The 26,671-nt window shown below is 41.5% G+C and overlaps 1 protein-coding gene across 1 annotated transcript in view; it reads right to left on the reverse strand.

Moving 5' to 3' along the window:
* Positions 1-240: 240 nt before the first annotated feature.
* Positions 241-26,671, reverse strand: part of LOC104135028 (SH2 domain-containing adapter protein B) — a 78,711-nt gene continuing 52,280 nt past the window's right edge. The window contains exons 5-7 of the mRNA XM_035888456.1: positions 23,975-24,146; positions 19,468-19,587; positions 241-2,960 (exon numbers count right to left, since the gene is read on the reverse strand). Of these exons, the coding sequence (XP_035744349.1) occupies positions 2,777-2,960; positions 19,468-19,587; positions 23,975-24,146 (476 nt within the window). The 3' untranslated portion in view covers positions 241-2,776. The remainder of the gene's footprint in view (positions 2,961-19,467; positions 19,588-23,974; positions 24,147-26,671) is intronic.

A 26,671-nucleotide genomic window follows, 5' to 3' on the forward strand; every position in this document is an offset into this window, starting at 1 on the left:
GGCAGAACTGAGCCATATGATTTTTCAGACTCCAAACCAGATTATAGCCTGATGATTACTTTCACTACATAGTTAAGACACACAAACACAAGTTGCTCTGAAAGGCTGCTTCAACTACTAGCTGTTCAAGACAATCTGAGTACACTTTGACAATTAGAGGAAGAAAAGGGAGAAGTTTATAATTTTTTTTAAATAAACTTTTAATGTGCTGTATAGGCATGATCACTACGAGATCTTCCACCTATATGCAATACTACACACTGCAATACACGTATTTTCACTGTACATTAAAAAGTCTGGGAAGAATATTCTTTCACTGGAAAAATATCATACAATCACTTAAATAAACAAAGACAACATTACAGTGCAAACAAAATCCTCGTTTTATTTATTCTGCAATTACTGAGTACTTTCTAAAAGTCTTTAAAAAAATAATCAAAAAAACCTTCCCAAACCAAAATCTGCAGACAGCAATAAAGTGGCACCTGCTGGCTTCAGCTGACTTTCAGTCAGGCCCGTGACGAGAAAGATTTGGTACAACAGTCATCTCCACGAGCTAAAGACAATGTGCTAAAGGAAGCCTGGCAAGGCCTTGGTTAATGATAATATTGGTTTCTACTGGTAATTGCTGTTAGAGAGAGTAGGGGCTTATTTTTCCATCACAGAAGAATAAAAACAGGCCATAGAACAGCAACAATGCCAGATTCTCAAAAATGCACTTCAACATGCAAAAGAAGAAATATGACATATTTCTGTCCCAAGAGGCACGACAGAGTCGCCAGAGCCCACAAAGGCCATCTGATTCCTAATTGCTGTGAACTCTGCCACCTTCATGAACTCCTACGCTGGTGAGAGAAGAATATGCTAACTTAAAAGTGCTCTTGCCAACTGGGTGATGTTCAGAGGAGAATGAAGAGTTCTACAAAGACTTTAGGGAAATAAAAGGTGCACGTAGGTGAGTACATGAAAATGGGGATGTTTGATTTCAATTGGAGAGGAATGTTGTCTCTACTCCATTGTGTCACCCTTCTCTCACAAAACCAGTAAGAACCTACTCCAATGTAGCTTCAGATTCTGTGTGAGATAGGGACAGCTTGACCCACTACTGTTGCTCCACAGAATGACACTGGGCTCCTCACATATGTGTGATCCACCCCTGTCCAAACTGTGTTGGATGTCACATAAAGAACAAGGCAGGCTTAAAAAGGAAGCAGAACATTCATCACTGATAACATTATATGGGACATCCTTGAGGTTCTTATCAGATTAGACAATACAATGAAGCACTACTTTTACAGGCAGTAAGTGGTTGTTCCATCACAATTTTATATTTGCACTTCTTTCTAAACATACATAAAAGGGAATAGTAGGTAAGAAAGCGGAATTAAATAACACACACTTTCACAGTCCTATTGCAGTCTGTAAAACACATAAACTGCATATAACCAGTTTACTACTACAACAGCTGACAGGTTAACACACAATATTCTAAACATAGGTGGGAAATGGCACGCAGTGAGGATGACCAGGCTATCAGATCCCCAGTTCCAATTTCGGCACAATTATATTTTTTTCACTTACCCATTCAACAACCACACAGAGCATGTAGAGAATCTCTCTAAAGTGGATGGGAACTGAGCTGGCAGGACTAAGGTACAGAGCAGCTTCTGCAGTGCTTCTGGCTGACAGTGACTGAAATACAGCAGGAAGCTTCTGCTCATGGTGAAAATGAACACTGTCCAGAAGGTATGTGTCAAGGGACCATGTTTTAAGCATGCCTTGGTACACCAGAAAAACAAATTCTGCTCTGCTACATACTGCAGTTCTCATTTACACAGATACAAAAGCCATCTTATGGAAAGGCAGTGTGACACACACTTCTTAGTCTGCTACCTCAGTGGGACAACTGTTTGATCCCGATGAATGAGTAAGTGAAAATTTTGCCTACTAAAGCTTTATAAAAGCCTTTGACCACCCTCATGCAAAAATACTAACCCACACATTAAAACAACTTATTCTCAACTACTTAAAACATTATGGTATAACTGCCCCAGACAGAATTAGCTGCCTGTATCTATGAATGAGACTTGCAAATGAAGACAGTAACCCTTAGGAAATCATTGTACCAAAAAGGATAAAATATGTAATAAACTACATTTTAATTACATTCTCTATTTATAAATAATCAACCATGATTCACTCTCACAAAATTATTTTAAGATTTTGTGCCTAACAGGAATTCAACATTTGACTACCCCAAGAAACTGCATTAAAAACCCAAAACCCACCAAGCTAAGTGACCACAGCACAGGAACTTGCCTGCTAAGCAGCTCCTTCTCAGGTCCCCCAAGAACACCCTAGGGTCCCTTGGTCAGGTTACTCTTCCACATGGAGAAGTTTCTCAGGGTAGCAAGAGAATAAAAGTTGCTGGTGTTTTACTGCTCAGAAGAACTTGTTGATTCTGCTCAAAACATGGAGGAAGAACTTTTGTTGGAAGTACTTTCATTCATAGAGAAGCCCTGGGAAGTTTATCTGTTCTCCTTGCACTGAAGTAAGATTTCTTCCTCTTATGTAGAAGCACAGTTCTAAAGGCATGCTGCAGCATAAGAGTACCATACACACAGTCCCATACACAACTCTGCAGAGTACCTACATTCCCAAGACTAAAGGCTGCCACTCTCCATCACAGGCTCAAGCACTGAATTTCAGCATTGAATTCTGTGCAACCCAGCTTACCTCTCACCTCCCATCCACAGGAAGGAGTGAGACTAGGTTATTAGAGGGTCCGCACAGCCACAGGGTAGAGCAGTGACAAGTGTTCTGCTCCTTTGATAGGCAGCTTTTTTGTGGTGTAGTAGTGGATGACTTCAGGAACACTGTCGAAGGGAGGGCTGTTCTGACCCAGGATGTATTTCTCTTTGGTTTTCATCAGTTTCATGTGCATAAAACCTTGACTGCTCCTGCAAGGAAAGCAAAGCAAAGCATTAGTTCATGCTTGTGCATAGGGAAGAGGGGAGCAGCACCACAGCAGGCTCTCCTTCATGATGTAGGGGAATATAGGAGAACAAAATGCAACTAGTTGCTGAGTGACAGGCCAAAACAGTGGCCAGACTCTGACAGACAGTGACTGCTAGCTGCGAACCCCCTTGCACAACCCCCAGGTCCAACACAAAGGCAACCTAAGCTAGTATTTTGTTTTCACCACCTGTGCTCTCTGGATCCAGGGGCAAGGCTGTCTTACCCTGGAATTGATGCAGAGGCATACCAGAGGACAACCCCTTTCTTGTTTGCCCTGCAATATTGTCCTGTGAACATTTACTTTTCACTACAGCTAATCGTTAGTTTCTGGACCAAAAGGTACCATTGGTTTTGGCCTGTAGGAGCTCTGAGGCTTTCTTCATAGGCAGGCTATGAGCCTCACTCAGGTGAGGCGAGGTGAGGCCAGCCCAGCCCAGCCCAGCCCAGCCCTGTCCTGTGGAGACCCATACCACCCTGACAGCAACTGCCCAGAACATGGCTATGCACAGGAACTGGTGCCTTCAGCTGTGAAAACTTTCTCATGTGAGTCCATTGTGAAGATTAATGGCATAAAGACTTTCACCTGCACTGTACTGCACAAACGCTGCTACCTTGCAGCCTTTCTGCAGGCAGAAACCAGCCTGTGACTTCCACACCAGAAGTGTTCAATTCCTAGATGACCTGCCTGCCTGCCTGCACAGCATGCTGCCTTTTTGAGGGAAGCCTCAGGATTACACAGGGACAAGAAGACTGGCATGGTAACTGCCCTGTCAGCTCCTGCAAAAGCAACCCATCCAACATAATGCCCAGTATTATGTAGTACAGTAGCACACACACTGCCATATAGTATAGGTAGTATAGGTGGTAGAGCTGACCTCATCTCTTCCCAGCAGCGACCCTTCAGTGTCTGCTGTCTTTAGTATGTCATACAGGCTATTTTAGGAGTATAGAGTTTAGCCAGGACGAAACAAGAGCAAAGGACAGCTCCTACATTTCAAGTTGTTAAACGAGGCCTAGAGGGTTTTTACAGCTTGTTTGATGTCCCACTCCCTTACTTTCTGGCTCCAAGCCATTGTTTCTTCCAGATGTGTCCAGTGACAAAGACAATAGTGTTAAAACTGCAGTTGGTCTATGTCAGCAAAGAAACCCAGTTTAAGGTGACACAGAAAGCTATGGTGGGGAAACAAATCATGCCATGTTAAAAGCGACTTCTCTAAAATCTGCTATTTTCTAGCTAGCACATGCAGCATTCCCTCTGGAAGTGCCTGTAACACAACTGAACTTTTATCTTTCAGATATGTTCAACAATTCTCTGATGAAGTGACCCTTTCTGGTGAGTGGAAACCACTGCAGGCACTGTAATTATAGCTCTACATGTCTAAAATATTGCTTTAAATATCAATTTCTTAGAGGAAAAAAAATCTCTTTTGAATCATAATTGGTCTCTAAAGCACTTCCTTTAAACAACGGTGGCATCTTTAAATACTTTATTATGAGGACAGGTGTATTGTTCCCTTCCTTCAGTTCACTATGAATCTGCTTTGCCTTAAAAGCGTGCAGATAAATTAATGGAATCACAGATGCATGCTAATTTCAGGAGTAGAGCAAGAACTGGAGAACAATCTGCCAAATGCACTTCAATACAGAAAGGGCAAGGACACATGACCTTTTTAAAACAGAAAGAAAATGCATATAATGTAAACAAACAGCTACAAGCCATGTATTCATGACAGACAGCTGTTGCTTCCCTCATAAGAACCTATGTAGATACTCAGGTCTGGGACGTACATACTACTCATTGATAAGATGTTTAACCATAATTCCACAAAAACCCAAGAAGCATCTCCTCTATATCATGACAGGTCAGCCTTTTGGCAGGCCACACTGTGAAGGTGAGTGAAAAAGAACGTGACCTGGAAGTTATGCATAGCAGCCTAGTGGAATTCAACCAAGGCAAATAGAAAGCTTCTGCCTTGGGATGGAATAAACCCAGGTGGCAGTGCAAGCTGGGGCATGACTGGACAGAAAAGGAACTGTGGTGAACAGGACACAGAACATGATTCAACAGCCTGCCCATGAAGGCCTACTGCAGCCAGGGCTGCATAGCAAAAGTGTAGCCAGCAGCTGGAGGTGACGACTTCCTCTACAGAGCACTGGTGAGGCTGCATCTGTAACTGTAACTGGTATGAAGGCCTCCCATAAAAAAAGAGAAGCCAACAGGAGCAAGTCCAGAGCAGGGGCCACTAAACATGGTCTGGGTGCAAGAGCACATGGTGTACTGGATAGTCTGAGGGACCTGTGTCTGTTCAGTCTGGAGAAGAAAAGGTGACATGGAGGTTGCAGTCATCCATTGTCTTAAATGGGAGAGTTACAGAGAAGATGGAAGTTTCTCAGCGAGTCAACAAGCACAGGCTGCAACAAAGAGAGTTCCCACCAGACATAGGGAAAAGCTTCTTCCCCATGAGAGTGGTGCGTCCCTGGGACTAGGCTCAGACAGGTCAGGAGGTCTCCATCCTCACAAGTTTTCTAAATTTGTCTATACAAAGTGCTGAGCAACTTGATGGGTGCATCCTGCATGGAGCAGAGGGTTGGACCAGCTACCACCAGAGGTCCATTCCCAACTAGATCTCCCCGGTAGTCTATGACTAATCTTTACCATTTGTACATTTTCAGAAATTGCTAAGTAGAGCTTCTAGGTCGACAATTCTGACTTGAAACATTTGCAAAATTCTATTAATAAATTAAAAAAAAAAAAGAACCAAAGAAACCTGTGAAACTAAATTTCAGGACTCCTACCTAAAACTTCCCTGAAGTTGAAAATGTGGGGTTTGTGCAATTATTTTGCAAGAAAGCACAAAAAAGTCCACCTCCGTGTCAAGCTAGGCACAAAACATGTGATGGCAGAGACTACAACATGCAGGCTGCATGGTAGATTGCTCACCTCCTGCTGTTTGCATTTGCCCTTTGCCAACCAGCCAGCAGGGAAGACATCACCTTGCAACTGTCTGTAGAGAAATCTTGCAGTTAATGGAGACAGGACTGTAGACAAGCTATTGTCCTGCATGCAGGTCTGTCCTAGTCTGGCAGAAATGCTGAGGAGCCAGACATCCTAAACTGTACAGAGGAGCAACTACTGACTCCTGGAAGCAGGGAACATGGTATTTTCCTGTACACGTGTGCATTGTAGTATAATAAAGTTGTTGTCCTTTTATTTTTTTTGTTTGTTTGTTTTACCGGTGCCACCTGCAAATAAGACAGCTCAGACCTGGGAAAGCAAAATCTGATTGAATGGAGAAAGGATGAAAACAATTTAGCATAATGGGCTTGCCAAATAAATACAGTGGAGACCTTCTCCATCAATAAGCTGAAGCCACGGCCAGCTGAGAACCAGCTCCTTTGGGGTAAGTAACCTCTCTCCTCTCCTCCCTCCCTCCCCTCCTCTGCTTCAACTCCTTTTGGACCAGTATTCTGGCCTGTCAGTCAGATCTTCAGACTATTTGTTTACAAGGGAATATTTCTGCTGCTGTTTTTTCCCTTTGCTGCAAAGTAGCTGAAGTATGGCATGAACTAATAGTTCTGTGATCATATTGGTTCACCAAAGCACTGTCTACGGCTCACAGTGATGCTGCGTAAGGGAACTTCAGCAGCCCTACTTCTCACCAAAAGAATAATCTTGTCAAGTTCTCTTCCTTTGAGAAAATATGTTTGAAGAGCAAGTTGCAATCCAAGATCTCATTAACGTATGCAATTTTTAATGTAATTCACACTGGATATCACTCATTATCATAACAAAAATAAATTTTTGATCAAGACTATCAAATACTGCTAATGAAATTCACCCTAGTAACAAAATCACCCACTCCTAAAAAGCAAGACATTTAATAATACATTACATAATTTTGCAGCTGCTGGTGCATATTTGCAGGCAGCTAGTATGCACCTCTTACACCTCTTACTTTTCCTGGTAATTGCTCAATGAATTTTTTCAATTAAGAATACAGGGCAACACTTACATTATGTCATGATACGTGATATGCTTGCATATAAAACTGATAGGACTGGGGATAGAAGGGTCATACTCATCTCTCATAAACAGTAGTATGCAATTCACACACAGTTTGCATTTTGATGACCAAAACTCACTGTTTTCTGAAATTTCTATCTTATTTCATGGCAATGGGATGTCACCGCACCTCCCTTCTTTTCAGGTAGTTTGCATTACAATTTTTAAGGGGTGTAGTCTTGCAATGTTAAAATCAGTAACAAAGCAAATTGGCTTGTGGGGTAGAGGGATTAAGCTCAATGAATGAAGGACCTCTCCCTGAATCACCATTTTATCATCACAGCCCTCTGTGACATTTGGCTCCCTTAGCCATTGAAAGCTGACTGCCTAAGATTAACAAACCTGGAGATTTTATTTGCACATAACTTTTCTGTTAAAACTAACTGCTAACCAGGTTCTTTGTGGAACATCACAGATGATTCAACTGTCAGCTGGCCTTGTGCAGATGAAAACCTGTGAGGTTTTTTTCATTCAGTTATCAGTAATCTTCAGTCACCCTCATTCTCGGCTATCTCCTCTGATTATTCAGTGCCATCTCTAATAGCCCTCAGCCAAGCACTACGTCCCATTTTCTTTTCAAGGCAGCATATTAGAACACTAGGAGGAAATGGATGGCTATCTAATCTAGAATTTTGACTGTTGGAAAGTGATAGAATCATGGTTAATGATGGGCTGAGTTCTAATTTCTATCCTGGATACTTTCCTGGAAGCCCAGAGCTCTTTAAACAGCATTATCCCAGTCTTACTGGTGGATGAAAGCAAAGATTATGTTTTCGAATACTTTCCTCCTTCACTCCCTTCCTGCCTCCTTTTAGTTTCCAAAAATTACATTGTGAATCTGCTATCCGCCTTCCTTGTTCTAAGTAAACCAACTGAGCTGTCACTAGTTCCAGCTAGAAATATCAAACCAGGCATTTCTCATCTTCTAGAATGAAGAACAAATTAAGTTGGAAGAAAATCAGATTAGCACCTTGAAACCATGGTCTTGAATTAAGCACTTCCAGGTGTATAGGATTTGAAACTGTTCACATCTACACTAAGGTTCCTTCTGTGCTGCCTTCCCTTCCTTATTTGTTCCTGAAGTCTGTCTTACAGACTCCCCTCTTCTGGTATGCCTGGACTCATAGAGAATCAGTGCCTACTAGTAACTGGCAAGGGCAGAATGCATCTACACTTGTTTAACAGCACTATTGCTGCTAGACCAGCGACCAGGATTATAGGGACACTGTTCAGAAAGGAACCTGGAAGTCGTACACCCCTCCACCCCTCTTTTCCTCTCCTCCAAACCCTTTTGGTCTAAGCTCTAATTTTAGCATGCAGAGAGATTACAGAAATTTCAGTTAGTGATGAGGAAAAAACCTCATGGTTGAACTGGTTGCAAACCAGTTTCTGCTTAATTTTCTAAGCACTGTTGGAGTCTACCTGACCAGGTAGAAGTAGAACATGTGCCTGATAATGAGTAGTCCTGGTTTTGAAATATGGATTTCTCAGCTCTTTCAACAGCAAAAGTTATTAGCACCTGCCAGGCCCAAGGTTTTCAAAGAGCAGAATCTAAATGGCAATCCCAAATTCACATATGTGAACACTGATGAAAGCCAGTGCCTTGAAGAGATGAAGCATACACATTTTGCAACAGAAGATGTTGCAATAATTCTTTTGCAAATTTTTTTTGTTCAACTGAGGGAAAACCGTGACAAAACAGTACAACCATAGGCAATATTCATCCCTTCCTTTCCTTATTGCAATCATTCCCATGAGTTTCAAATACAGAACAGGAGAATCCCTAGTTGCTAATCCCTGCAACAAATTGGTTTGGAACTCTCAAGCACAGATGTCTACGCAGACACAATACTTGATATATGACTAACAGTCACACCTTGCTTAAAATGTTTTGTAACACAACCATAAAAACCAAGTAACTTTGAATTACAGCTTTCCCACACATTTTCCTTCAGTTTTCAAAACACAGTGGGGATGGGAAAGGAATTGTGCAGACAGCTCATCAGACTGTGCTTTTTTTTTTGATCTTATGCCTGAAGTGTGATACAAGAATGTTCAAGAAATAACAATTAGATATTAAACCTAGTATTTTTTCCAGAAAATGTTAATGGATTTGAAACATCATTCATATTCACTACCAGAAAAATAAGCCAAGCCTTCCAAACACTGCTTTTACTGAAGAAAGTGCTGTTTTGTCAGAACAGATTTTCTGCATTGATTTTGATGAAATGCCAGTTGGACAAGGAAAAAAGCAACAACTTTGCAGTAACATCAGAAAAAAACCCCATTCTAGTGATGTAGGAAACATTGTTTTATTTTGTTTTTCCATTCTGAAATGTCTTTCCATTTACAGATTTTTTTTTTATATTATATGCTGTCACTTTGAACAAAACCTGTAATGTTTCATGCTAACTTACAGCAACAAAGAAGTAAGTTAAAATCTCCTCTGAAAAGGAAAAGCTCTTTTTTTCCCCAGATGAGTGATTACTTTGAAAAATCCTTTACTAGACACATTCAGGGGCTGACCTGCCTGCTGCTTTTCCTGTCTTTTTCCTGTTAATACACAACATTGTCATTCTGTATGTGACAGCCACTGTCTCCACGGTACAATAAACAATGTCTCATCACCTACTAACAGTGTCCATTTGCGACAGCATCCAACACACGTGAAGATCACTCTACTGAGCCCAGGCCCCATCCTCTATAACCAATTCCCTTCTACTGCTTTGAAGGCAGTAAGGATGTTTGGCTTTTTCGAGTTCTGTAGAAGTGAAGAAGGATCCCGTAGAATCCCTGCAGCCTGCAAACAGCCAGGTCCCTATCATTACTGTTTAGGCCAACAGCAGACTAATAATACACTTTTAAATACTTTTATTCGACCGCTGATTTAGAGAGCCATCAAAAATCCTGCTACTTCTTTATAAATTGTACTAACAGGAAGAAACTTGTACTTTTAACAATATCATAAAAGTTACTTTCTAAGAATACGTTATGTGTTTTAAATCAACTAAAAGGTACCAAGTCCAGCATTAATCCAAACCCCACCCAAAGTCAATGTTCTGAACTTTGGGAAACAGGACCTCCTCTACAGATCAATCCTGCATTTTTATGATGACTGTTTATGAGTCTACAGGGTCAGGATGTCAGTAGACACCACCCTCCCTGAATTCAGCTCTGTTCCCCCTCCAGTGGCAATGATTGTGCAGAAATTTTCTGACAGAGCAAAAAGCAAAGCTCATTACCATTTTTACTCACAGTTTGCACATTTAGCTGACTTGTAAAATAATCCTAATCTAAAATCAAGAATAGCCACATCTCCCAAAATTGAAAAGTGAGTCAGGAAATGAAGTGGTGCAGATGTGGTGCACACTGCTGCAAAGAACTTCGGGAAGGGGAAATCCTCACTGAAAGAATTAGCTATTAGAAGCCTGGCCAGTGGCTGCTCTTCATTGAGCAAGACTGAAACATAATACCCTGAGATGATGTTCTATTGCTACATTAGTGTATTGGGTTTGCATGGTGAGGTTTTGGTAGTAGGGGGGCTACAGGGGTGGCTTCTGTGAGAAGCTGCCAGAAGTTTTCCCTGTGCCTGCTGCTGGCCAAGCCAAACAGTAACAGTGGTAGCGCCTCTGGGATACCATATTTAAGAAGGAAAAAAACCTGCTGCAACTCAGTAGCTGGAGAGAGAAGAGCAGTGAGAGGATGCGAGAGAAAACAGCCCTGTAGATACCAAGGTCAGTGAAGAAGGAGGGGGAGAAGGTGCTCCAGGTGCTGGAGCAGAGATTCCCCTGCAGCCCATGGTGAAGACCATGGTGAGGCAGGCTGTCCCCCTGCAAGCCAAGGGCGGGCATTGCGGATGTGACCCCGTGGGAAGCCTGCGCCAGATCAGGTTCCTGGCAAGCCATTGTGGACCCGTGGGGGGAGGAGCCCACACCAAGGCAGGTTTGCTGGCAGAACTTGTGACCCCATGGGGGACCCAACATTGGAGCAGTCTGCTCCTGAGGGACTGCACCCCATGGAAATTATGGACCCATGCTGGAGCAGTTCATGAGGAACTGTCGCCTGTGAGAGGGAGCCCACGCTGGAGCAGGAGAAGAGTGTGAGGAGTGCTCCTCCTGAAGAGGAAGGAGCAGCAGAGACATTGTGTGATGAACTGACTGCAACCCCCATTCCTGTTCCCCTGCACCACTTGGGGGGGAGTAGGTAGAGAAACCTGGGAGTGAAGTTGAGCCCAGGAAGAGGGGAGGGGTGGAGGGAAGGTGTTTTAAGATTCAACAGGTCTTAACCTCTCCTAGTCTGATTTTGATTGGTAATAAATTAAATTAATTTCATCAAGTTGAGTCTGTTTTGCCCATGATGGTAACTGGCGAATGATCTCTCCCTGTCCTTATCTCAACCCATGAGGCTTTTGATGTATTTGTCTCTCCCCTGTACAGTTGAAGAGGGGAGTGACACAGCGGCTTTGGTGGGTACCTGGCATCCAGCCAGGGTCAAACCATCACAATTAGGAAAGCACCTCTATGATCTTGATGTGCAGTGTCATTGCTGAAACCTAGAACACACGTAAGTGAGACATGGCTCTCCTCTTCCCTTTGCACATCTACTTCCACTTCTTTCACCAGCCTGCTTGCTAGTAAAGAACAGAATACAAAGAGCTTGAAACCAGGCATTTCAATGGCTGCCAGAGACTGGGAGCCCTGGTCACAACATATTTACCAGGAGCATGGATCACCATTTGTTTCCCAAGTGTATGCAATTAAAACTGGGTTTAAGGAATGAGTGGGAGTGTATGAGTGTATACCTACAACCCTGAAGGAACAGAGAGAAGAGGAAACAAAAGGAACAAAGCAGGGCTGGTGGATGAGGTACAAAAGAATGCATAGATGCCCCTCAGACCTTTGGGGTCATTTTGTTCTGGGAAGGTCAATCATATTCCTTCCCTCTTCTGCTATGGAGAATTTAAACAATGCTGACAAGAATGCCCAGCTCTCTGGATCACAATCCATAGAAAGATGCTTTTTGCCTCAAACACTTGTCATCAACAATAACAATTCCTTGTTTCTAACTGAGATGAGCAAAACATGAATCTGCACATCATAAAGACCACCTTTGATGCCCCGAGGTAACCAATTCACATGCAGTTAATTTTTCCTAGGTAAAGTATGGTATCTCAAAATAACAGACATCAACATGAGCAACTTAAACTACCCTGATGAATGTTTTATCTACAGATGCATTTTAATCTGGTAGCAAAGCAACTTTGACACTTGTTTCATATATTTGGAATGGTCATTTTTGGAATTTGAATCAGACAAACAACTCATGCAAATTCTCCATGCCAGTTAAGCTTGTCTGGCCCTCTCAAAGTATACAGAACACAGAAAGTCTTTGGAAAAGGTGGTCTTCAGAGATGTCCCCATTGCACAATATTCAGTTACATTAAATGAAATTAAGCAAGTGCTACTATCTTTTAACTTTCAAATACAGGTAATATTTGTTTAGATTCTTGTTGCCAGACTTTGCTGCATTTTGGGAAACCTAAAATTAGTCTTTTGTTATCAGGAAAAAACCCCTAAACCATAAACTCAAAAACTAGAGTAAGTAAAAAAAAAAAAAAAGCTTGCCACATGAAGCTAAAGAATAGACTTTGAATCTCTGTCACTTAACCTCAATATAAAATCAGGGCGTCAGTCTTCCTTTTTCCCTGAATCAGAAATGTATGACATTTAACTGAAAAAAATGCTGACTCTCACATGCTGGTGAAAGTCACTGAGAAGCACAAACACACCTAAAAGACAATGGTGAATATGAATGCCTGGAGGATGTGTGCAACATTTAGACAGGAATAGATGCTACAATTTTTGCTCAAGAATGACCTTTGAGACACAGAGCTACACGATCACCCCACAAGGCAATTCCATATCCCACTGACCTACAGATCAGCTACTTTCCCATTTCTATGACTAAGTAGAATCATTTTGGCCTAAACAACAATAATAGTAAAGAAAATACAAGGTCATTGATCAAGTAATGCAGCCACAGTTGACAAAAGTAATCCATTATGTTTCCGTATCAGATATCTGAACCCTTGCTTTAATGAACTAAAATGGAAAAAGGTAGTGCTCCTACATATTGAAACACAAGTGCCTTTGGCTCCTGTAGCACTCAGGTAGGCTTGGGGCAGCATTTTAGAAAAGTCAGTTTCAGCTGCCTAATTCTGTCCAATTGTAGCCAGAATTCTTTCAGTCTCTTCACAACCTATTTCCACAGGGTGATTTAAAAAAAAAAAAAAAAAAAGAATTAAATCCCTATCTTTCTACTCTTAATGTGATTGATTTATGCAGTTACACAACAAAGACTATTTTATTATTTGTCCCAGAATGTGACAATAACTTTTACATATTTTGTAGTGAGTGCGATAGTAATACAGTGTCAGAAACTTAATATTGGAGTTCCCAGTCAACCCTATATAAACATAAAAATTATCCACATTCACAGCAGAGTTTTGCTTTCAACACAGATTAAGGAATTTGCCAGGAGATGACAATTTACAGTCAAGTGCTGCACACAAAATAAAAGGGGACGTGTGGGGGTTTGTGTAAATTCAACTTTTCCACAGTATTTTCCCCCAGATGACCTCTCTCCCTCACAGATACTTCAATATGTGTGCCCCTTTATTTCATGTGGTCTCTCACGTGGGTATAGATATTCACCTGCCCCTTACCTATCCCCACCACAGGCTGAGATATATCTGTCAACTATCCCATTTGCTGTAAGAGCCAGCTGGAGACTTTTCATATTTCACCCATAGAAACATCCTATTGCTTCTGTTCCTGTTGCTGATCATCTGCCTGATTCCAGGGAGGCCATTACCTCTCTGCCCTCATCCTCCTGCTCATACAACATACCTGTGCCACTTCTGGCTTCTGAAGATCTCCTGTTGTGCCTGCCTACATATTATGATGTCCAAGCATACAATAGAAACAGCAGGCTTCATTACTGGGGGGAGGCGGAGAGAGAAGACCCAACGCCCCCCCCCAAACAGGGGGCGTGCACTCACTGAAGTTTTCCCACCAGTGAGTTTAGTGTGTCCCCTGCTTATGAATTGCTGTGAAAAGCTCATGTACTGCACAAAGCACTGCAAAAGCAACATAATTGCTGTTGTTAAATACAGCTTCTCAGGCCTGCCACACTTGTACCATGTAAAAAAGTAAAAAAAAATTACAGCCAGGATGCTCAGCCTGATGGGAGGATGCAGGCTACAGATAACCAAATGCTTTTCAGAATACATTAATTAGCAAGTGAAACGTGACTGAAGTAATTTGAAAGTCTTTCATTAAGACTTCTGCAGCCAGTCATAATTTTGACTTGATGCCTCTAAACAGTGAAGCAAACTCTCCTCAAATTTATTACACTTAAGGAAAATAACAGCAAGATATCACACTTGATCAGATAACCAAGAGCAAATTCAATAATCACTTTAGGACTCTAGTTCAATACACTGTCGCAGCAAGCCTGGATGGCTCATGTCTGTAGCCTCACAGCTCAATCCTGAGCGCTGCTTTCCCATGTTCAAAGTATGGTCACAGCAGAGTCCCATATCCATCTCTACAGAGCTCAGCTGCTGCCTGAATTTACATTTCAACATAGCTGAATTGGGAAACAGGCCTTAAGGGGGCACCCAGAAGTAACTCCAGTGTTCCTCAAGAAAACATCCAATCAAGCTGGACTCTGGGAGATGCAAATCTAGTATATAGCCTAGTTCTCCTGTTGTAAGACGAACCTCTTCAGTTTGGCTGGTGAACTGGTTGCCTTACACCAACAGTTTTCACTTGGTTTACTGTGCCCAGCTGTGAGGCAGTACTCCCTGCTCTCCCATACATCAGAGAGTCTTCCAGCCTCTCACGTGAAAGGTTCTAGCTCAAGACAACTCCACCTGCTTCTATTAATTTGACAACATTCTTTTTGGGGGGAGTTGGTTTTTACACAGCCAACATACATACAGGCCTTAAGGTCCCATTCAGTCTGCCATGAGACCACACAGCTGGTAGAGGACTTCATGCTCTACCCTGGCAATTCCCCTACCTAATGAATAGGGGGAGTGTACCTAGGAGCAACATAGGAAGAAAAGTAGAATGTCAGAGGTGGGGAAGCTGAGAGATGTTATGGTTGAAATCCAGTAAATCTTTTGATTTCAGATGTTCCTAGAAACCCTTTGTTCTCCTCCTCTCTCTTGCTTCTGGCAAGGAATGCAGCCAAAGGTGTGCTCTTGTGAATCACAGGTAACTTACTATTTGAACACACACATCAGCTCAAGGACATACAACAGTACCAGTGGATCCAAACCTCAGCTCTCTCCCTTTGGTTCCAACAAGCCAACAGAAGGAGGAGCTACGTGCTTTAAAGGAACTCAAACAGAACCTGAACAAGTTTGTCCCGGCAAAGGGGTTTAGGACAACCTTGTTCCACAGGGCTTTCACAGCACTGTGCAACAGCCCACGGGGGAACACGTTGCCTCTAGGTTCCATTGCACTAGCACATCTCCTGGCACTGACAGAAAGCACCAAGCATGCAGGTGCAAGGGAAAGACAGACTTCAAGTAGAAGGGGAACTGGAAATATCTAAGTATAGTAGCCCTTCAGTTCTGACAGAAAGTAAAAGCCCTGCTGCTCTTATGCCTCTCCAGACTACTTAAGATCTGCTGTGTGACACACAGTAGTCTCTGGCTAAGTAGTGTGGAAAGCCTGAGGATAGGCTTGCTTGGGCCTACTATCATTTGCAGTGTATCAGGCTGCATGGCACTTGATCTCTCTAGAAAGACCTTTAGGGTCCCACAAGGTAACAGGCAGCCTTGAGGCACAGTTTTTGGACACAGGGCAGTATACCTCTAATCAAAAGGCATCTAATAAACAGATATTAAACACCTGGCAGCCACGGCCACAGGACACGATGACAGGAACAGAATCTCAAAATGTGAGGCTTTAGGCCATTGACAAGGTTGCAAGTTTATAGCAAGAGTAAATTACACACGGCTGGTCAGACTTAATTTTGAGCTACAGCTTTATTAACAAGTATCTCCAATAATTACCACGTGTCTTTATAGTGTGCTACCAGATGCTCTGCAGCCAGTGCTTTTCATTTCATACATTATAAATGCGCCAGTAAAATAAAACAGAAGTTTGATGCTGAAAGGGTCTGTTTTGAACTTCACTTGACAATGCACATTCAACAGCAACATTCAAAAACCTCCACCTTTTGTAGGTATCTCACACTTGCAGAAGACCTCAAGTACCCCCAAGCCTGCCTGTTAAAGTGAGCAACGTTGTTCTAATACCATCCTATGATGTCAATAGTGATGCTAGCCCTATGTTGCAAGGGGGGCACTGGATTGGTACAGCAGCACATGGACAGGTCCTGTGCAGCAGTTGTAGGACAAGTACATGATTACCAAGAGTATCGTTCTCAGCTGGCATTATCGAAAACACTGCAATGAGGCACCTACACACAACCACAACCATGCTCATAGCAACAGCCCAATGCCTGCAGCTCCTTTTAGATTTTTTTAAAAGCGAAGTCCAATTGCAGATCCTACTCATATCCTAGTGATCGTAATGGAAATTAACTGCCTGCCAGTGAAAGGACCCAGCAACTAAGGTCTAACACTGAATGTTTTAGGGGCTCTTTTCTGTAAACAGAAGTAATTTTACTTCCAGCAGTGGGATCACCACCATGGACTATACACATCCTCAGTACAAACTGGGGAGGGGATGGCTGGCTGCCATTCTGTCTATGGTTAACTCTGCCAACTACCCCATGCACACCTTGTTTGAGCACTTCTCTACAAGCTGTCCTGGTGAAAATGGGAAGTGAAACAGAGTCAGTGAAAGATGGAGTACTGGGAAGAGTACAAAGTCACCTGAACACTGGCTGCACCACTGGTAGACTTCTTAGCCTATTCACTGAATTCAACAAAACTGTGAAAGAACACAAAAGCTTGAAACCCCTCTTACCATCACACACTGCTTAAGCTAGAAACCAGTTGGGACACAAAGCACATCAGGAATAGAATCACAGAATAATAGAGTGGTTTGGGTTGGAAGGGACCTTTAAAGGTCATCTCGTCCAATGCCCCAGCAATGAGCAGGGACATCTTCAACTTGAGGTTGCTCAAAGCCCCATCCAACCTGACCCAAATGTTACCAGGAATGGGGCATCTACCACCTCTCTGGGCAACCTGTTCCAGTGTTTCACCACCTTCATCGTAAAAAATTTCTTCCTTCTATCTAGTCTGAATCTACCCTCCTTTAGTTTAAAAACATTACCCGTTTTTCTATTGCTACAGGCCTTGTTCTATTACTGACATGATCCTTTATTCAGCTAGATACTTTGACAGAAAACAGTGATTGCATTTGCAGGATAGCAAGAGAGCTCCTGGAAAAAAAGAAAATTGATCACTGGCTAATAGAGGAGACATGAATTCTGACTGCAGTACCATGGGCTTAAGACGATTATGTGAGCTTTGGAGGGGCCATAAGAGAAAGATCATCATTACAGGCAGTTTCTATAGAGGAGTAATAGACTGCCTCAAGAGACCAGAGTCAGCACTAGTTTTGACAATGTATGGCAGAACTGAAGAGTACTGGAAGAATCTTATGCTCCAGAAAACATAGATTGGAGGAGGTCAGTCATTTAGCTGCTTCACCACAGAGCAAGTTATGGGGATACTTAAAATAACTACCATCAGGAAATCTGGTTTAGAAAATTTTGGAATACAACACACAAAGGGACTACAACACGAAAAAGGACATTAAGAGCCTGCATCTTTGGCCTGCATCCAAAATTGCATAATACAATACCTTTTTCTCTGGAAGTTATGCTCTGGCTGAATAACAAAAATCACCATGCCGATGCAAGAATTAAGTGAAATACTTAAAAACAAAAGTCATAATCCAAGACTTAAAAGAATTTAAGGGAAGATTTAAGCCTATATATATATGAAGCATGTGACATTAACGTTTCAATATTTGAAAGTATATAGAGGACTACTATATCAGAGAATATATAGATCAATAGGGACAACAGGAGCTGAGTCACATTTCTAAAGCAGGTGTATTCCAGCCTGAAGGCAGACCTCTGTATTACAGAGATTCCAATAGTAATAGCAAAGGCATCAAGATTTAAAAAAAAAAGCCCTACAAAATATTTTTCTTAAGCCCTAGAACAGAACTTTAAAACTAGGTTAACAGGTGTACTTTTACTCAAGCCAAAGTGTGGATATAAAATCAATCTGAAATTTACTGTTTAGCCCATCAGACTAAACCAGGGTAGAGTAGATGTGGCCCTTTACTTCTAACGAACCTAAGAATGTTGAAAAGGATCAGGTCTGTTGCTGTCTATGAAAGCATTACCTTGTTACCATTAAACATATTCCCAGAACAGACCTTTGAAGAAACCAAGTAAAAACCAAACTGTCAGGAGTAATGCTAGTAAAAAAGGCAAGCAGGCCTGTGTCCCAGACTTACTTGGAAGGGTAGGTTCCACATCAGACCCTATCCTGTAAGAAGAAAAGAAAGGAAACAATTCTTTTTGCACCTGTACAGCCTACACCAAGGTTAAGGGGCTTCTTGTTCTTCTGCACAGAAAATCTGGAAGCTTTTCCTCTACTGGAAACTATACCACTGCTGGAAATGCAAGTGAGCTTGTGTCCCTGCCTGTGGCCGGAGGGTTGGACTAGGTGATCTTTGATGGTCCCTTCCAACCCAAACCATTCTATGATTCTGTTCTATGACATGTTGAAGGCAACATACGTAACATACCCTCATCAGGTTAAGATAGGTGAGGCAAGTTCAAAGCAGCACTAAGACTGGAACAATGAGGCTGCGTGGTGCTTAGTTACCAGCCGGGTTAAACCACGACAAATGATAATTTCCTAGTTCTGTAGATCTTTTATCCTTGATCCTGAGCCTTTTAGTTTAAAGAATTGTAGCAACACTGTCTATCTCTACCACAGTAAACCACACAAAGCCTTCCTTCCATGTAGGAAGCAAAAGGAATAAAATCCCCAGATAATACTGTTGCTTAATCAGCCTGAAGCAGAAGCAGTGGGAGCATTTCAAATCAGAACCAGAAAAAAAAAAAAAAAAAAAAAAAAAAACGAAGTTTGTTTATTTAAGTGAGCACTAAATAAAGACTCTTAAAATCTCTTAACATCCCCAGGCTGCAAGGTCCTAATTCAGTGCCTGCCACTATACATCATTCAGATTGACAGTCTCAAACTCTCTGGAGCTGAACCAGTGCAGCAACAGACTGCAGCATTGTCTCTTCTTGCACCAGAGAAGTTATGGCTTCTAAATAACATTTATTATGTTTTACTGACAAGTACTTACTTCAGTGAAAGAGAATAGTCATGCTTGCTTGTTTGACTATTTCTTACAAGGTAGCTACACTCTTTACATAAACGTAACAGGTTTTCTGCATCTGTCCGACTGATCGCTCCATGATACCATCTAGGAAAAAGCAGAGACATTAATAATACACACGTATATTCCAACTCATACTCCTTTCACCACTTCATTTCTTTAAGGTATGAATAATGGTTAATATCACATGGTGGTATTTAAGTTCTAACATATTATGGATAAAAAGCACATTGCTTACATCATCTGAAGTTAACTTTGCAACTTGTGGAGAACTGTTGTTCCTGTCAGCTGAAGGAAAAAACTTAGATCAGGACAGCATGCAACAGGATTGGTGCACATATTTATGTAAGAAATTCCCACTCAGAGCAACACATTATAATTTCTATGTTGCAAGCAGTAGTTTCACAATATACACATTTACTCTATTTCATACCTGTGATACAGCAGTGTTTAAACTAGTATACAAAGGAACAAAAACAATCAAAAGCAAACAAAAAGAAAATCATGTCTTAAGAATATGAACAGTTAACGGTGGAAAAGATTTGCCAAAACAAGTATTTGAGAAAGGAGAAAAGTGATAAAGTGTCATGATCTAGAACAAAGACACTTGTTCTAAACACAACTGTGATAACTCAGAGTGCTTTAAGTAAATCTCTGGCAGATCTGTGGAGTGTGTGTGATCAATTCAGGGAATAGAGGAAATGGGGAGAGGAGCAGTGGGTCCCTCACTAAACTGGCTACTGCAGACAAAGAAACTCCTCAGTACATGCTGTATCAGGAATGAAAATCTCACAGTCCAGTAGTAAATGCTTTGACCTTTCCCTCAAGTTTCCCAAGCAATGTAATGTGCTTGGCTCTGCATGGGGTCAATCACATCTCTGAGGAAGATCTCTCCCTTCCTGCAATTGCCAGATGCACATTGAAGCATGATGTGACACTACCATGCCTGCCTAAGCAGGATAATCCACAGAGCAGAAGTGCTCTCTATCTGTTATGACCAGGAACTGTCACTGGCCCTCTGCAAAAAAGTTGTCTTCCATTTGTTATAATTTTATGTCTCTGCTGAACTTACTCTAAGGGAGATGTTCCAACTAAAAGGCAAGTGAATAAGACCTGAGAGATCCCTTTGACAGAAGTCGTGTTCTTGACTGCTTCGTGCTGGTGTCAGCTCCATCGTCAAATCTGATGAGTGTGCTAAACAGAAGTTTGTGCTCAGATTAAAAATTCATTGTGTTACTACCAAAGTCTGCATTAGAGAAATCTAAAAAGAGGGTTATACTATTGTCTACTCAAAGCAGACTAGAAAGGCAGGTCCTGACAGCTCCATCACTTCACAAATAAAATTGAGGCACAGATGCAAATGTTTTCAGGCAGTATTCTCCCCATGCCCCATTTACTGCTGAAGGATATTTCTCAACAAGCAATTTAAAGACTAGGTCTTCTGAATATAAGGGACGAATATTAACACTAAGTCTACATCAGAAAATGGATTTGGAAGAGTCTGAAAATTATTCCTATGAGCTATAAATAATTTTGCTTTCTTTTCTCCCTAAAGGGCCAAACAAAACCAAAATAAAATATGACCTAGCCAAAACCAGGGAGATGCCCTGGACTCTGATAGTCACAGGGAAGTATTTCATATATTCTTCAGATCTGGTGTTCCCCAGCTGGCAGAGAGGTTCTTGGAAAAAGAATGCAGGGCTGGTTCCAGGAAGCAAAATCTGCTTTTAAAACAGTTGGAAGAAAACCAGCACAGTATGAAGACAACTGCTGATGGGAGAACATCTGATTCAGAAGTGATAAGTGGAAGCTGTTCTGACTACAGCTGAGGGTAAACAGAAGTATCCAGAAGTATAATTGCCTGTGAATCATATGCCTGTGTAAATGGGACACTCGGATTGCTCCTGTTCCAGCTAGCTAGAGAGATAAGCATTGTGCTATAATCAGCTTAGAGTTCCTGACTAATTTGCTGTTTCAACTGTACTGGGGCTGTTTGCCCTGGGTGTGTCTATTTTTTAAATGTCAACATATAGGTATTTGTGCAGAAAGGCCAAAGATTCAAATGTCAATGACATGATCACAAATAGTGAAATGACAACTTGTGAATAATACCAATGCAAAAGCACAGGACATAAAAAACTGAAGACATGTATATCTTCTAAGATATCCTGGAAAACACAGATGCACAATGCAAACCTGAAAGAAAAATTCAAACATAATCACACACTTTGACCTTTATCAGGATCTTCTCCCAGAATAGAAAGCATCCTGATTGTGGTTTATAGAATGTTCTTCCTGATGTCCCTTACTTTCTCAGTGGTCAGGTTTCAGCCACTAAGTGGCCACAGCTCCAATGAAGACAGGACAGCTGCATCAATTATACAGTAAGTATAATCAGTTTTTACTGTTCATATAATGCACAACACTGCTCTGTTTCTGAATTGGTGAAAGCAAAACAGGAAGTCATTTGATCTTATGTATAAGGCTGGGAGGGATTCACTTTCAATAAGATGATGGAAACAGCAGAACACACTTCCTTCTTTCACTGTTATTGAGGAAACAGAATAAATACATTCAATTCCCCCATGCCCATGAGTTACTAAGTTCATAGTTACAGATTCCTTAATCAGAAACAACTAGAAATATTTTCTTGATATATTATCACACTTTGTTATTCCTGCCTGTTTGGGAAACTTCCTAACCTACCTATTAGAAATCCACGTGTCAATTTGCATGCTTTCTTTCCTCTGGATCTTGTACTCCTCTTTATGAAAACAGACTCCCATTTTTGTAGAGAAAGATGAAATGACTTGGCATATGTTGTCAGGAGGTCTCACGCTACTAGAACTTGAGCAGTTTGAATGATCATGAATAATCTAAGATACAATAAATCTAAACTCTTCCATTTTCTGACCATACTGTTAACTGTGCATTCATTTCAGTTTGATCCTGCATAATGAAGAATCAAAAAGAATCTTGTGTGATTAACACTTGAATGGAAGCAAAACTAGCTCTGCAGTTTTCAGTTGTTATTATCAATTACAGTTATATACAACAGCAGTTATACTAGAAAAGAGAACCACACAACAATATATTTATGAGTCAAAAGTTAATTAACAACTGCTCAACTTCTTGTAGTATTTTAAATGTATTTTTGGGGGGTACAGTGGACTGGAACTACCCAAATTTGAGGACCAAATTTTACAGTCAAATTTATAGGCTTTTAGTCATTTACCTAACAGTGTCAGTGATTTCACAATAGTGGTTGCTACACCCTCTGTTGGAGATAAGCCAACGATCTGTCAGTGAGAAGATAGTTCAAAGGCTGAGGTTGATTAAATGGAATATAACACCATGTGGGTGATAACTATTCTCTGTTTCAAGCTTAAGTTTCCAAATATTGCGCATAAAAATAGAATGTCAAAGGAAAAAGAATTTCTGGAGCTACCCTCTCTGAGATGCAATTGTCAGAGGGGATTCTCTCCTGCTGAGAATCTGAAGTACAAAAGGGTTACTAATCCTCCCAACACTGCTACCATTCAGGAACAAAGTAATCTCACAAAGAGCACACTCACATCCACGCTAAACTATGCCTTCCCTCTCCTGTGAAAATAAATTCTACATTAACTTAGAATGACAGTGTCTGGAGTGTGACTGTCTTCAGGGATTCAAGACAGCTTCCTCACTTTACTGTGTGAATCCGCTGGAGTTCTCAGTGCTCACAAATATCAGTGTAACCTGTGTAAACTGCTGCACAAGAAGATTTCTTTCTTTGTCCAACAGGAAATTCTCGCCCTTTCTATGAGGCTGCACCTTTGGTATGATACAGGACAGTGGGTCATTCTATCACACAAGCCAGTCTGTCCAAATGGTTCAAGGAAGGGTAACAATGACACGGGACAGAGACCACCCTCATGGATACCAGACATTCACCCCAGGGAATTCCCCCAGAACTTGAGTTTGGAGCTGACAATATGCCTCTAAATACCACCTTCAAGTTTGACACCACCAGAGTAGACATAACAGTCTCTTTTCTGAATGCTTTGTAAGTCGTCTTATCAGTGTCTCCCTGGAGCAGTATTACAGCCAGATGCAAGACATGTCTGAGGTACCAGAAACATGCTATGCAGCCACAAAGACATGGAATTTGTGCAGCTTTAAAGCACAATTTGTACGTATGTGATACATGCCTGCTTTCCCTAATGCAATACATATCTAGAATGGTTGAAAGTGGCGTAACTGCACATGCTTAGCAGATAAAATTCACTGTTCCTGAGATGAGTTTCCTGTTTAACTCTACTTTGTCCCCCACAGAAGTTACTTACACTTTGCAGGATTAATAAGAATAGGCTTTTGTGAGCACTGACATAGGGAATACTGAGGAGGGGAAGCTGGACAGCAGGATCTGGGACAGTTGCTGCTCCTGTAAAATGGGGAGGCAAAGAACTAGAGAGCAATTACTGTGCTTACTTACATCTGCTTTTCCAGTTGAATAGTTGGATCTATTCTCTCTCCCAGGATCCCACAAAAATCTGGACTGCCATGTTTGATGGGTTTAAAGCCTCCTCCGGGTGCTCTTAACTGCCTGTGCTGGTCATTTGTGGGAGAAGGAGATGCTTGCCGTTTCTCACTTCCATTAAACTGGGCTGCAAGATACACAATCATTACCTCTCCAGGCAAGGTTAACAAAGACCAAAATAGTTGTAGCACTTAGAGAGGTTCCACACTTCACAGGTAGAATAAACATATATCCACTAACATTAAGATGTAGTGGTTTATCTACAAAGTCTATCTACAAAGTATCTATATGTATCACGTAAAGGCAAAACACGGTCCTAAAACTCTCTCACTTTTCCAGTAACAAAATCCATACTCTCTAAACCTTGTTACAGTAACTAGTGCTTATCTTAACATTTGATACTTTCTTCCCCAAGAGATGATACTGTTAAACAAGAAACAGTAACAAAGATAGGCTTTCAGTTGCCCGCAATAATTACAATAACAAACAAGTGAGAACATCAAGAATCCAGCTTGCCCCAGTTTATGTGGAATCATCCTAACGCTGATCTGGGTACAAATCCAGACAGCTAACACCCAGCTATCCACATCAGAAATACTGGCAAGCAGCAATGAATTAAAACTGTATCCACTTATACAATGCTGGCACAAAGCTTTTGTCTTGCAACACTAGGGTACAAAGTGAATGAAAAGGGCAAACGGCATTTGATAGTTTCTCCCTCAAACTATATTATTCCAAGAAATGCAATATGACTTATTTTGCTAAGCTGTAATTTCTTAGAGCACTGCAACATCTGTAGCAAAGCACATACTAATGATGTCAGCATCCTTATTCTACACTTACACTTTCTACCTATTTAGAATTCAAAAAAAATTAAAGGACAGCATATTGACATAAACAGTGAGAGGCGCTACCCATGCCATCTTCCTGACTCTTACTGCCCTCTATGGTTTGTTGCTTTATCAAAAGCTAACAGTCCCAGCTGCATATGGATTATTGGTTTTAAGGTCATCTAGTGGGGACCAGGCAGAAAAAAATTCACTGTATCAGGAGGCAAAAACATCACAATGAACACAAACACACACAGCACCATCAGCTCCTCTGTGAATTTCAACAGTAATATCAGAAAATGTTACAAGGACAATTAAAGGGACTCTCTACAACAGCATGCTGTAGATCTCATGCTTTTAGAACTCAACTTGTTGTAACACACAGCAAGTTAGGCATGTGGCTGGTAGTACTTACTGTTTTAAAGCAACCTTGTACAACAGGAAGACAGTTGTAACGTTCAAAAAGGTAATGCATACAGAGTAGAGATGTGTTGGGACATGGAAAATGTTTTGAGCATCTTTTTTATTGTTACTTTTACATGCTTTCCTCATGGGGCCTAGGACACTTCCAAATTCCCCCTCTACTCAGAGGAAGTGGACACAAAATACTGCAAAAATTGGGCAAATGTATTAAATCATATTCTGAAGTATGCATGGCAGAAATATGCTGGTTATTTCTTAAAATGGAAACTCAGATTTAACCTCATTACTGGATAATGAAAGCTGATTAGCATAACAAGGAGAAACACTACATGTGTGTACTTTCCAGTGTCATATATGAACAGCACTATTATTTCAACTGTAAGAAACCACCTGGATGTAATTTGGGAACTCTATGAATACTGGTGAACCTAATGCAGCTTCTGACCAAGAAACCTCTTTCAGACACCAAAAAATTCAATTCACAAAACAAACATGAAACTTAGTTCTGATTGTAAACAGCAATACCTTTTATAACATGATGGTTAGAAGTAAGATCTGTTCAAAAATAGTACCGAAAAAGTTATGTTTCAGATGCTTTTGAATGCTTTCTCTGTCTGAAAAACGTGTCACTGGACTCCTGCCCTATTTATTGTTTTTTGTGAATTAAATTGGCAGAAAGAAATGGTCTGAAAGGGATATCCAGGCAGATTAAACTGACAAGCATGATACCCAGTCAGGCACCAACCCACTCAGTGTTGTTATCAGGACTGAGTTCCGTCTGCTCTAAATCCCCTCTCAACCAAAGTTGCAGTATATACAGTGAAGGTTCAGAAGCACAATTCCATGCAGCTGGGAGTGTAAAGTCTTTTATTGCTATGGTAATTCTGCTTACATAGCCATTACAGTTATCGAACTCAAGGCATACCTGACCCTTCCTCACTCTTGATCCCTAGGTGTAAGAAATTGGGCAAAGAAGGGAAGAGACCGGCGTGGTTGAGACAAGAGATGCTGGTCAAACTAAGGAGGAAGAGGGAACTGCACAGGCAGTGGCAGCAGGGACAGGCATCCTGGGAAGAGTACAGGGACGCAGTCCGGTTGTGTAGGAATGGGGTCAGGAAGGCCAAGGCGCGGCTGGAGCTAAACTTGGCTAGGGATGCAAAGAATAATAAGAAGGGATTCTACAGGTATATCAGCCGGAAAAGGATGGTTAAAGAAAGCGTACACCCACTGATGAGTGAGACTGGCAAGCTGGTAACAGCAGATGAGGAGAAGGCTGAGGTACTCAACCCCTTTTTTGCCACAGTCTTCACTGGCAGCCTCTCTCCTCACCCCTCCCGAGTTGATGGATGGCCTAAGGGGGACCATGAGGGTAAAACCCCTCCTGCTGTAGGAGAAGATC

Source organism: Egretta garzetta, unplaced genomic scaffold, assembly GCF_000687185.1.
Source record: "Egretta garzetta isolate BGI_Z169 unplaced genomic scaffold, ASM68718v1 scaffold271, whole genome shotgun sequence".
In the NCBI taxonomy this organism is placed as follows: domain Eukaryota; kingdom Metazoa; phylum Chordata; class Aves; order Pelecaniformes; family Ardeidae; genus Egretta; species Egretta garzetta.